The sequence below is a fragment of the Eublepharis macularius genome, chromosome 7, assembly GCF_028583425.1.
Source record: "Eublepharis macularius isolate TG4126 chromosome 7, MPM_Emac_v1.0, whole genome shotgun sequence".
In the NCBI taxonomy this organism is placed as follows: Eukaryota; Metazoa; Chordata; class Lepidosauria; order Squamata; family Eublepharidae; genus Eublepharis; species Eublepharis macularius.
Genome location: NC_072796.1, coordinates 76,639,535 through 76,652,164, shown reverse-complemented (window position 1 = coordinate 76,652,164; position 12,630 = coordinate 76,639,535). Strand labels below are relative to the sequence as shown.

Sequence of the window (12,630 nt, the reverse complement as noted above, 5' to 3'; positions counted from 1 at the left end):
TGCTGCCCCATCAAGTGTAGGAAGCTGGGGTCCCAAAGCCATCTCCCCACGACCCACATACAGGACCTCCGTCTTCGTGGGATTCAATTTCAGCCGACTTTGTCTCAACCAACCAGCCACAGCCTCAAAAGCACGCTCCAGGGCATCAGGGGCCGATCCAGGCTGCCCGTCCAACAACAGATAAAGCTGGGTGTCATCCGCGTATTGGTGACACCCAAGCCCGAAACTCCGCACCAGCTGGGCGAGGGGGCGCATATAGATATTAAATAATAATGGAGAGAGTATCGCTCCCTGTGGCACACCACAAACCTACGAGATGACACTCTCTCCCCGAGCGCCACCCTCTGTCCCCGATCGTGGAGAAAGGAGACCAGCCACTGCAGTGCTGTCCCCTGAATCCCCACATCGGCAAGGCGGTGGGTCAAAAGCTCATGATCGACCGTATCAAACGCTGCTGACAGATCCAGCAAAATCAGCAGTGCTGATCCGCCCTGATCCAGATGTCTGCGGAGATCGTCTGTGAGGGCGACCAACAATGTCTCGACCCCATGTCCCGGGCGGAAACCAGACTGGAAGGGGTCTAGGGCTGAGGTCTCCTTCAGGAAATTCTGCAGTTGCTTCTCTGCCGCCCGCTCAATCACCTTCCCCAAAAACGGAAGGTTGGAAACTGGTCAGTAATTGAGCAGGTCAGCAGGATCTAATGATGATTTCTTCAGAAGAGGCCGTACCACAGCTTCCTTCAGCGCCTTGGGAAAAACCCCAGAGCTCAAGGACAGGTTTATAATCGCCTCCAAGGAATTCCGAAGCCCGTCAACACTGGCTTTCACCAGCCATGACGGGCACGGGTCCAAGGGGCACGTGGTAGGCCGTACCACCTGCAGAATCCTGTCCACCTCTTCCCCGAAAAGAGGGCTGAAATGATCTAATATGGGTCCCGAAGACGGCCAAGGGGCCTCTAGTTCATTTACTGTATCAACTGTGGCTGGTAAGTCGCGGCGGAGAAGCAAGATCTTATCAGTAAAAAAGCTCGCAAAAGCCTCACAGCTTATCTCCAAATTCAACTTTTGATGGTCTCCACCTGATTGGGAGACCAATGAACGGACCACATTAAATAATTTAGCTGGGCGAGAGCTAGCTGATGCGATGGAAGCTGCATAATACTCTTTCTTCACAGCTTTCACCGCCATCTCATAGGACTTCATAAACAGCCTATAAGATGTTCTTGCTTCCTCGTCCCGAGATCGCTGCCACACGCGTTCAAGTCGTCTTAGCTCCCGTTTCTGTTGCTGCAGCTCCTCCGTATACCAAGGAGCCCGGCGATTCCGGCAGCGAAGAAGACGACGGGGGGCGATTTCATCGATGGCCTCAGAGAGCCGGACTTGCCAGCCCTCCACTAGCTCATCTAATGAACCACCGTGGAGCATTGGTTCCCGCAGAGCATTCTGGAACCCAATTGGGTCCATCAGTCTCCGTGGGCGAGCATAAATTTGCTCACCGCCCTTGCAGGAGGGGGGTGGCACGCCCAGCTGGCCTTCACAACCGCGTGGTCTGACCATGGCACCAACTCTACTTTATCCAGAACCACATCCAATCCCATCCCGAAGATCAGATCTAGCGTGTGGCCTGCTTCATGTGTGGGTGCTGATACAAATTGGGAGAGTCCCAGTGTTGCCATGGCTGACACCAGGTCCGTGGCCTGTATCGAGGTGGCATCATCTACATGGGCATTGAAATCCCCCAGCACCATCAACCTGGGGTACTCCAAGGCCCACCCAGCAACCACCTCTAGCAGGCGCGGTAAGGCGTCTGCTGGTGCGCTGGGCGATCGGTACACCAAGCAGACAGCCAAACTCTCCTCGGCATTCCACACCAGGCCCACACAATCAATGCCAGAGATCTTCGGGGCGGGAAGCGGCTTGAAGGAGAAACCCTCCCGGACAAGGATTGCCACCCCTCCCCCCCGACCCTCAGTTCGTGACTGATGAAGGACCGCATAACCTGGGGGGGTCAGCTCACCAAGAGCAACTGTTTCTCCTTCCCTCACCCAAGTCTCGGTCACGCATACCAGGTCCATATTAGCTGCCACAAAAGTATCATGCAGCATACTGGTCTTATTATTTATGGACCTGGCATTGCACAACATCAGTGTCGAAGGAGGATTTTTCCTAGCTCCAACACCGGCGTGCCTCGGGATGGGGCGTAGGTTAGAAGGGCACCGAGCCTTTCCACATCTCCGTGACCTTCTCCCTTTAAACCAGGCCCCACCGCCATACCTCCCCCGTCCCCAGAGGACTGGTATCCCTGGCCCTATCTCAGATGCCTTCCTCATATCCATCCCCTTATCACAGCATACAAACATCCTAAGCAGCAATAAACAGCACCAGTTCTTCAGCAGCAGCAGTCCCCGGCAGCAGCTCCTTTGAGGCCAGAGCACTCAGGGGCGGGGCTGAGCAGGTGGAAAAGCTCAGCCCTCGATGGAGTAGCCTCCCTGGTCAGCAGAGCGCAGGCAGCTTCAGCAGCAGCAGTCCCCGGCAGCAGCTCCTTTAAGGCCAGAGCACTCAGGGGGCGGGGCTGAGCAGGTGGAAAAGCTCAGCCCTCGATGGAGTAGCCTCCCTGGTCAGCAGAGCGCAGCAGTGGCCTGCCTGTATAATACATTGTATATAGTTCATGCAAATGATGGCATTCTAAAATATGTGTTGCTATTGGTTACTGGCTATTCTTGGGGCGGGGTTTCTATGTATATATTGAGGGCTTCTGTTTAGCTTGTGTGCAGGGTTGCCAGCCTCCCGGTAGTGGCTGGAGATCTCCCGGAATTACAACTAGTCTCCAGGCCAGAGATCAGTTCACCTGGAGAAAACGGCTACTTTTGGGGGTGGACTCTATGGAATTATACCATGCCAAGGTCATTTCCCTCTCCAAACCCCATTTTCTCCAGATCTCCAGGAATTTCCCAACTTGGAGCTGGCAACCCTACTTGTGTGTCATCTAGTGAGTAGTGTCTGCTGTTGTCTGTCTGCTCTTGTTGGCAATAAAGAACCTTGTTTTGGCTGAAATCACTCTGGGCTACAATAATTCTGAGCTCCAGGCTCAGTACACAACAATTGGTACTTCTGTTGATCTGTTGATCAATCTAGTTATACTGGTTTTTTATGTATTAGCAGCTGGTAAGATTTTAAATTTGTAGTAATAACAAAAATGATTGCCACGAATCCTAGCTCATTTAAATTACTAATTATTGCCCCATATCCTGAGTTAGACTGTCTTTATTTATTTAGATATTTATACCCTGCTTTTCTCTGCAATGGGGTCCAAAAGCAGCTTATGGCATTATTTTCTCCTGTTCCATTTTATTTTTATAACAACAAACCTATGAAGTAGATGAGGCTGAGAAACAGTGATTGGCCCAAGGTTGCCTAGTGAGTTTCCATGACAGATCGAGGATTCAAAAACCAAGTGTCCTAGGTCCTAGTCTGACACCCTAATCACTCTATAGCATGCTAGAACAGATAAGAGAATTCTAAGATCGCTTCAGGGTTAGTGGCTTGTACAGGGTTGAACTTCAGCTAGAACTCAGCCTTGATCTATGTGAAGTAATAATAAAAGGACTCTATGCATAGAAAAAGATTGAGTCATTCAGGGCCAGCGTCAGCAAATGGTCAGGTGGGGCAGCTGCCAGAGCTCATATCTTATGGTGGGGCCAACTGCTGTGAACTCCCTACTCATGCATCTCCTCTGATACGTCTCTTCCTCCTCTTACATCCTTCTGCTGCCTGCTTGTGAGTGCTTTGTCACTTCTGCTTCCAGCCGCCTAGCACTGCTGGAGAAGGGCATGTGGGTGGTGCAGAAGACATTCCTGGTGGCCATAGCAGTGGCACTCCTAGCTGCACCCACCACCCTGCTCCATTGGGGAAAGGGTGTGCAGGCATCATGGGCAGCTGTGACTGCAGATGGTGAGAGAGCTTGGAAATGGGCAAAGGGACACACAAGCAGGTGGGGGCACATGGGTGGGAGGGCAAGAAAGATAGCCTAATAGTAGGCATGGGGAGCAGGGAACCGGGAGCCAGCCTTGAAGCCATTATTTAATCAACGAAGTCTTAGACTGGGATATCATTTCAAATTCTGTCTCAACTATGTAGCTCACCTTATGCCAATTAGTTAACCTTACCCCTTACCCTAATGCTAACCCTCCCATTATTCCTTACCCTTGCCCTTAGTTTTACCGCTTACCCTTATACCTAGTCTGCCCTTACCCCTACCCCTTTCCCCTTATCCTTACACTTACCCCTTACCTTTTCCCTTAACCGACCCCTTACCTTAATGTTTACCCCCACTTACCACTTCTACTTACCCCTTACCCTTACAGTTACCCCTTAGCATTGACCTTAACCTTACCCCTTACCCTTATGCTTACCCTGTCCTTACCCTTACCCTTACGTTGGAGGAGAGAAGCAACTTGATAGTAAAGTTGCTGATCTGATTGAAGACAAATGGAAAGTACTAGAAAAGCTCAGCATATGCAAAAAACAGTATAAAGAATTAGGAAACTTCTTGAAGGATGCTAGCCTTTTAAATGAGTCACCCAGTGCATCAAATGTGAAGAGAGCATGTAAAGAACTGAGCTCAAACCCTGTTCGCAAGAAAGAAATAGACTGTTTAGGAAAGAACAGAATATTGATAGAGGAACAACCAGAAGAAGCAAACAACGACCTAGTAGAGAAGGCCAAAGCCGAGATGACCTCAGCCCAGCAGTGGAACATCCCAGAGAGCGAGATGACCTCAGCCCAGCAGTGGAACATCCCAGAGAGGAAGATGACACCCCAGCAGAGGAGGAACGCAAGTTAAAGAAACCCAAGACTTTAAACCAAAAACCACAGAAGAGTGATAAATGGACTTAACAGGAACTGCAGAGACAATAAACTATTCCCTAAGCCATCTGGAAAAGAGATGTGTTCCGCTTAAAGGAGAAGGGGGGGGATTTGTAATGATTTCAAGAAATGGGTGCATGTGTCTTTAAATGTTTGGTGAGATAGGTGAAGAGTGGGGGTGAAAGAGAGAGATGAGTGAGTGATATGATTGGTTGATGACAGAGAGTGGGTGGAGTGAAGGCAGTTTTCAGTTACTGAGGGAGAGAAAAAGATTCAGTTAGGGCAAAAGAGGCGATCTGTGTGCAGCCTGAGTGTGTTCATGTATTTGTGAGGGAAAGGCAACCTGAGTGGAAGCCTGAACTGAGTGTGTCTGTGAGACTATATATTCATTCTATTTGAAGCAAGCAAACTGTGTGTGCGCCTGAGAGAGAAAGAATTGAGAGTGAAAAGAAAACAGGCTAACTGTGTGCTGTCTGAGGAGTTCTCTGTGAGAGAAATATAGAGCCAAGAGAAAGAGGCTAACTGTGTGCGAAGCCTTACAAGAGATCTGTGTGAATGAGTTTGGATGAAGCAACTAGAAGAACTAAGAACTACTTTTATGTAACCAATACGCTTCTTAAAAAATAAACTTTTATTTTGTTTTGTTATATCCCAGAGTAGCAGTTATTGTTATCTCCCATTCCTATCCTCAGGGCCACATAGAACCATGAAGGAGCCTGACGCATAAACACGTTACCAAAGGGAAAACTTAAATAAAATATATTGGAATTTATTATTCCTGGTGGCAGCTAACTACCCAGAGGGTGTGAAGGGAAAGATAAAAGCAAAATCCACCCTAAAGAAAGTGAAGATCATAACACCTACCCTTACCTTTCCCTTCCCCTTCCCCTTACCCATCCTTACAATTACCCCTTACTCTTGTCCTTTACCTTAACATCCTTATGCTTAACCTCCACTTTCCCCTTACCCTTTTGCTTACCCCCCCTTACCACTTACCCTTACCCCTACCTATTAGCCTTACCTTACTCCTTACCCTTGCCTTTAACCTTACCCCTTACCCTTATGCTTACCCTCCCCTTACCACTTAGCTTTCCCCTTCCCCTACACCTTCCCCTGACACTTACCCCTTCCCCTTGCCTTTATCTTTACCCTTATGCTTACCTCCCCTTTACCTTTTGCCCTTACCCTTATCCCTACCCTTATGCTGACCCTTACCCTTACCTCTATCCCTAACCCTTATCCTTTCCCTTAACCTAACCCCTTACCCTTAGACTTTCCCCTTACCCTTACCCATCCTTACAATTACCCCTTACTCTTGCCTATTCCCACCTTTACTGACCATACCATACCTTATGCCTTAAGGGATCTTTGTTGGAGGGCATATCATCAGATACTGTATGTGGGAAGTAAAAAGTTTGGGGCGACAGAAGATCAACAGTGTTGCCCCAGGGTAATTTGTAGGTTTCTGAATCCACATACGAACATTTCTGAGACCATACCCCATGTTGTCAAAGACTGTGTAGCTGTAAGGAGGGTGTGGGCAGGCGTGGCCAGAGCGTTGCAATGGCCTTTTCTGATTTCACAACACTGGGAAACGATTGTATCAGGATTGGAGCCGACGGAAGGATATGGGAATCCCAGGGAGCAGGGGAGCGGTCAAGGCGGGAAGGCTGGTATTAAGGTCCCTTGGGCCCTGGTCAGGTTAGTGAATCTCATCTTTGTTAGTACTGTGATGAAAAATAGGAGAGAAGAGGTGTATACAAAAAAGGCAGTACCCTTAGTGGAAACTGTTCATACTGTGACTGATTATTTGGTGAAAGTGAAAAGATGGGAAGAAAAGATGACAAAGGGTGCAAAGTGGCTGACCAGGTGGAGGTGGTTCCATGAGATCAACCCCCCAGTTCATTGAAGTATGACACAATTGCTTCCTATCTTAAATTTGCCCAAATTAATATACATCTGCTGCACAACTTTTCTTTTACATTTATTTCCTTTATTTCCTTCATTAGTACAATGTTAATGTTAATACAGTTAATACAGTTACTGATAGTTTTATATAGGCCTTAGATAAACTTTGATAAAAGTTTGATAAAAGTATTGTGTGTTAAACAAATTTTGTTGGTATAGAAACAGCCTGAATGTTGATGGCTTATGTTAATGTTAATGTTGATGTTAATTTTAATACTTTAATACTTTAATATGTAATATTACTACCTAATACTTAATGATAATGCTTAATGTATGTTAATATGTTTGTTTATATATAAGTTGATAGAAAAGTGAAATTTAAAAATAGCTATGTTATGGAGTATTGGTGTCTCTATTTTTACAGGTAATCTCTGTATATTATTGTATTATTGTTTTGTTTTAATAGTAATTTTGTATACTGGAAATTTGATTGGAAATTTGATGCTTACAGTTGTTTGTAGAATGGTTATTTCAAAATAGAAATCAATTTTCCTTTAAAAAAATCTATTTTCCTTACCCTTACCCCATCCCTAACCCTTATCCTTTCCCTTAACCTAACCTCTTACCTTTATGCTTTTCCTCCCCTTACCCCTTACCCTTACTCCTTATTTATACACTTACCCCTTACCCTCGTCTTTAACCTTAACCCTTACCCTTATGCTTACCTTCCATTTACGCTTATCCTTACCCTTCCTTTTACCCTTCCTCTTTATCCCTACCTGTCTCTCAAGATTGTTGTGATGATAAAATGATAGATCAGTTGGGGGACTTATACACTGCCATGAGTCCTTTGACAAAGGAAAATATAAATATGAATGATAGATTTAAAAAAAAAAACCCAAACTTGGTGTATTTTCAGCCATAAGGGAAGTTAGAGAAGACAATGCCATATTATTTTTTATTTATATATACATTCTTACTGGTAGGAGACTACTTTTCAAAAAATAAAATCTGGCCTTTCAAAGATTTTGCCACTAGGACTGTGCCACTTGCTCCCATTAGTGCTGACTACTGAACATGACATGCAATTTTATTGTAAAATATTTATATTTGCAAACTAACTTGTCACAGGCTAGAATCAAAATTTAGCTTTACTGTGACTCATCTCATTTCATTATTATCTCTCTGGAAGTCAGCTCAGACACCAATGCCTTTACAAATGTGCTGTCTTGCTTGGTAGTTCATTTTTTTATTGGGAGATCGAGACTCATATTTCAAGCATTACTCTGTTAATATTCCACCCGATAGCCAATGCAAATCATAAATATCAAAATGTAAAAAGCATGGCAAGAAGAAATAAAAAAATAAATGGAATAAACTCAAGACATCTTTCCCTACTGAGGTGCTCCCTTACATGAAATAAAAAGCATCATAAGAAAAGTTGTTACCATATTGCTCCTGAAAGCCGTTTTACCAGCAAGCACAAGCCGAATCCTCAGAACAGCAGCATAGCAAAATGTTATTAAAATTAATACCTAAGCATATAAAATTGCATAAAGTTGCAGTTCTAAGCATATTTGTTCAGAAGTAAATCCCATTGAAATCAGCAGAACATAGGAGCAAATATGTTAAAACTACGAGCTTTATGCCCTGGTGATTACAATGTTAAGCTCCTCTAACTTTCTCTGGATACACTCCATTTATATAATTTTTAAAGCACAGGCCTCTAAGATTGCAGTTCTCAGTCATGAAGTAAACAGGACATGCATACTGATCCATGTTTACTTAAAAGCCCCACTGTGTTCAATAGTGCTTACTCTCAAGTAAATGTACATGGGATTGCAATTACACCAATACTGGTAGAACAATAGTGTATCCTGGCTACCAATTAATTACCCTCTTCTGACACAAAGGTGGATTCAGATTCCCATCAAGTTATTCCCTGAAGAAGGTTGTCGAACACGTGGTTGCTCAAATATGGCTGGACACCACTGGTTCTCTAGACCTTGGCCAGCTGTGGCACTGAAGCTTTGATTAATGCTCTGCATAGAGCTCGACAGGACAAAGTATAGCCTATTGATTCATGGCCTGTGATGGATCTGACAGTGGTATGTTAGTTATCAACCCAGTTGTGCCACAACTGAGTGGATTTGCTGGTTCTCTAGCAGGGATATTGGAGGATGATAATTATCAGTCACTTGTTATCTTCACCTATACATTCTTCAGTTTTGGCCTTTTTACTGTTCAAAATGTGTATGTCAGGCTACTGACAAGATCATTCACAGATGCAGAGTGTGATGCCATCACTTTACTGATGGCATCCAAGTCTCTCTCACTTTTAATCTGATTCAAGTCTTGCATTATGTAAGGATACAATGCCCATCACTGATGAGCTCAGGCACTCATTTTGCTAGCTCAGATTGTGCTCTTGACAATTTTGGGGCACTTGTGCATCTTATTGCTGTACCTCAATGCCTGAAAGCCCCAATACCCTCTCTCCTTTTCTTGCTTCCTTCTCTCCTTCCCACTCATTAACCTTTATCTGTCTCCCTGTCTTCAGCTTTCCCTGAGCCCAATTGCATGGCTGGGAACTTCCAAGAATTTGTGTATAGCACCTCATTTCCTTCTCCTGGCAACTCCCATATCCTCATCTTTCTGTTTCCTTCTCTCCTACCCACCCACCTATCTTTTATCTGCCTCACCCAATGCCCATCCTTGGCAGAAGGGTGATGTGAACTTGGGTCTCCCGGATACTGGTCTACACCACATTGGCTCATGAGATGGCTGTTGTTGAATATTAGCAACAGGCTTGGATGAGTAATGCAAGTTGAGCAAGTTGCCTGGTGCCAGGCCTGGACCCAATGACTCCTTCCTTAAAGGACAAATTAACCCTGGAAAGGACCCTCCCACTGACTTTTACTGACAGTCTAAAGCTTGAAGGCTGGAAATTTTGTTGAGGCTGTTTTGCAACAGCCACTGAAGACATTTGTTTTTCAAAGCTACAGATGCTACTTTTATTAATTGTGGAGGGAAGGGGTTAAACTATGCATTATTTATTTATTTAGATCTCAGATTTCCCCCTGCAAATCCAGGGCTTTTTTTAGGTTCACAGAAAGATCTGTCTTCTCTGTTCATAGCCCCAGTTTCTGGATTTAAGTATCCACAGATTTGGCCATGTTGAGAATTAGATAAGCGTGAAAATAGGAAGTGAAGTTTTCAGTGGTGTGACGGTAGATGACATTCTATTAAGCCTCTACTAAAGAGACAGGACAGGTTTTTTTTTCTCTAGGCAGTTAGCAATCCTAGTCATCACACACAGGATGAGAGAAATTAAACCTAAATTAAACCTCTGCTACACAACTATTAAAGATACCAGAACCACGTCCTCCTTTATACCAAGCTATGGCTTTTAGTTTCTGATTTGGACTTTAAAATTATGACTCTGTAATCTAACGGTGTGTGTCTCTGACTACTGTAATGTGTTTGTTGTGGGACTGTTATAGAGGCGATAGGGCAGTTATTAAAATAGAAAAATATCTTTGAAGTTAAGTGCTTTTTAACATTTGTTGTGCTTGTTAAATTGTTTCCTGTAAGAATCAGTATGGGATAGAAATAAAATAAACCCATAAGGCCAATGTGTTTGTGTTTTTGTGCAATCATTTTACCTAATAGGTCTTTGTTGTATTTGATCTGGAATCCTAGATGGTGTAATAATATACATAATAAGATTGGAGAATACTCAAGCATGTGCCAGCATTATCTTCTTTAGTGAGAGCTGGAAAGAAAAAATAAATGAAAAGTCAATGGGAGCTTATTGGCCCAGATTCAAGTGAGAACACCAATTAATCTGTTTGAGGAGTACAACAGGGACAGATTTCCCTTTTAATTTTTTTACACTACTCATTTTTCTCTTACAAAAATACTGCTTTGCTGCTGGATTCCATTATTTATGTGGAAGCATAGTTTTTCCTTTTCATTTGTAAATGAAGAAGAAATATATACCAAGAGAAGACAAGTATAACCTTATTAAAAAAAATAGGAAAAGAGCCGGCCTTCTTACTAACAAGGGTGAGGTACCCTACTACAAGCAGCAGGTTTTGTAGTTATACTTTTAATCATGGATTGGTGTACAGACGTCCATTAGTGATGATGAGTGAAGGTGATAATCTTTTACCAAGTAGCAATTTCCCCAAGTGTGCATATAACCACTTGGTAAGTTGATCATCCATGCTGTCATCACCCAGTGTGCATCTCTCTCCCTATTTCTGATGGGTGCAGAAGTATGGCAAGATTTTCCTACCTGTTGAACAAAACAGTACAGCTAACCACTTGAACTAGGCTACCACCTGGTATATTATTTTCTGTATTCATGCTGAATTTCTCTCCACGCTGTGAAAATTATCACCTAATTTCTGTTGTTAAAAGCAGAAGCTGGGCTTTCGTTTTCCCTTTCTCAACCTTAGCAAATGGACAGCACATTATCACTTAGTTACATGTATTTTTATTACTATGGGGCATCAGTTGCCCCATTTTATTACTAAGGCTTTTCTGCCTCAAGAATAGTTGAGTTTGTAGATTGTTCAACAGTTTTGTTGTGTCTTTTTAAAAAACCCTTCTGCAGCAACAAGCTAGCAGTGCTCCTCCTCTGGAATTATATAGCGTTGTTGAAACCAGGGAGTTGATTCACTAAGCCTGCTTAAGGGCGACTGGGATTTAGGTCAGTGAAAATATATTTTTGCTGCAGTGCTCGCCCTTTAACACTCCCTTAGCAAGGGAAGCGTTCCTCATCACCGTATAGAACAAATGTCAACACACGAGCTCTGGCCGAAGCAAGTTGGCAAGTCTACCTAAGTGACAAGAGAACTTAAGCCGATGCACTTTAGCCAGCCACGATGGGGGGAAAATTCACCTGGTGACGCTGCTTGTTGTGTACCAAGGAAAGACACAAGTAGCCCTATGAAGAAAAGCTGGCAGCCTGAACAAGTGCGTGCGTTTACGCTATCCTTAACAACCTCAGTTACAATGAAGGATCACGACTTAGAAATTCCCCGCTCAGTGAAGTAGGCAGCTAAAGTCCCTTTTACTGAAAACGCATTTGCCGAAGATCTCTCGGCACCCCTGAGGGAAAATCAGCTAGTCAGAAAAAGGGGCCGGACCACTGACGAAGGAACAAAGCGCCGATCGTCAACCTCTCGGTCGCCCCCACTGCTCAGGCGATAGCATTTGTTGCCGTTCTCAGTGCCCTAAGAAGGTCGGGTAGGAAAGTGCCATCATTAGAAGAAGGGGGGGCAGCTACCACAGCGTGCTTCAGTTCTCTGCGAAGACGCTGTTCTTTCAACAAAGCTGCCAATGCTGAATAACATCTATACGGTCCGGCCGCGGTACCTAGACTTCGGGTTGTTGCCGCGGGCTTCAGCAACGACATAGCTTCCGCCCCCCCTCTTTTTAGGACGCGAGTGGTGCGGCCCAACGGGCAACCGCTTCCTCCTCCAGTTCGCTTGGCTTCCAAGTCTTTGCCGCCGCCTCAGAGGCGGAGGAAGGTTGGGCGAGGGGCCTCTTGCGTGCGTGGCGGAGTCCTTCTCGCGCGGGCCCCAAGATGTCGGTGGCGTTCGCGGCACCCAGGCAGCGGGGGAAAGGCGAGATAACGCCGGCGGCTATCCAGAAGGTGGGTTGCGGGGCCTAGTCTGGAGGCTGCTGAGATCAGAGAGGGGGCCTCGGCTTGGCTGTGTTCTCCTTTCTTCCTCTGTGAAGAGAGGGTTAGAAGAGGGTAGGGATGGGGTGGACTGGATTGTGGGCCTGCCATCCTAGTGGCTCCCATTCTATCTCCAGTGGTCGCGTGCGGAGGGAGGCGGAGGTT

General features: G+C 45.1%; 1 protein-coding gene across 4 annotated transcripts in view; it reads left to right on the top strand.

Annotated features, from left to right (window-relative positions):
• Positions 1–12,046: 12,046 nt before the first annotated feature.
• The window catches only part of SS18 (SS18 subunit of BAF chromatin remodeling complex), a 34,870-nt gene continuing 34,286 nt past the window's right edge, over positions 12,047–12,630 (top strand). Inside the window, exon 1 of one of the 4 annotated variants that reach the window (XM_054985135.1) lies at positions 12,047–12,438. In XM_054985135.1, the coding sequence (XP_054841110.1) occupies positions 12,370–12,438 (69 nt within the window). In that variant the 5' untranslated portion in view covers positions 12,047–12,369. The remainder of the gene's footprint in view (positions 12,439–12,630) is intronic. The other 3 variants (XM_054985137.1, XM_054985136.1, XM_054985138.1) reach the window with 3 other exon arrangements.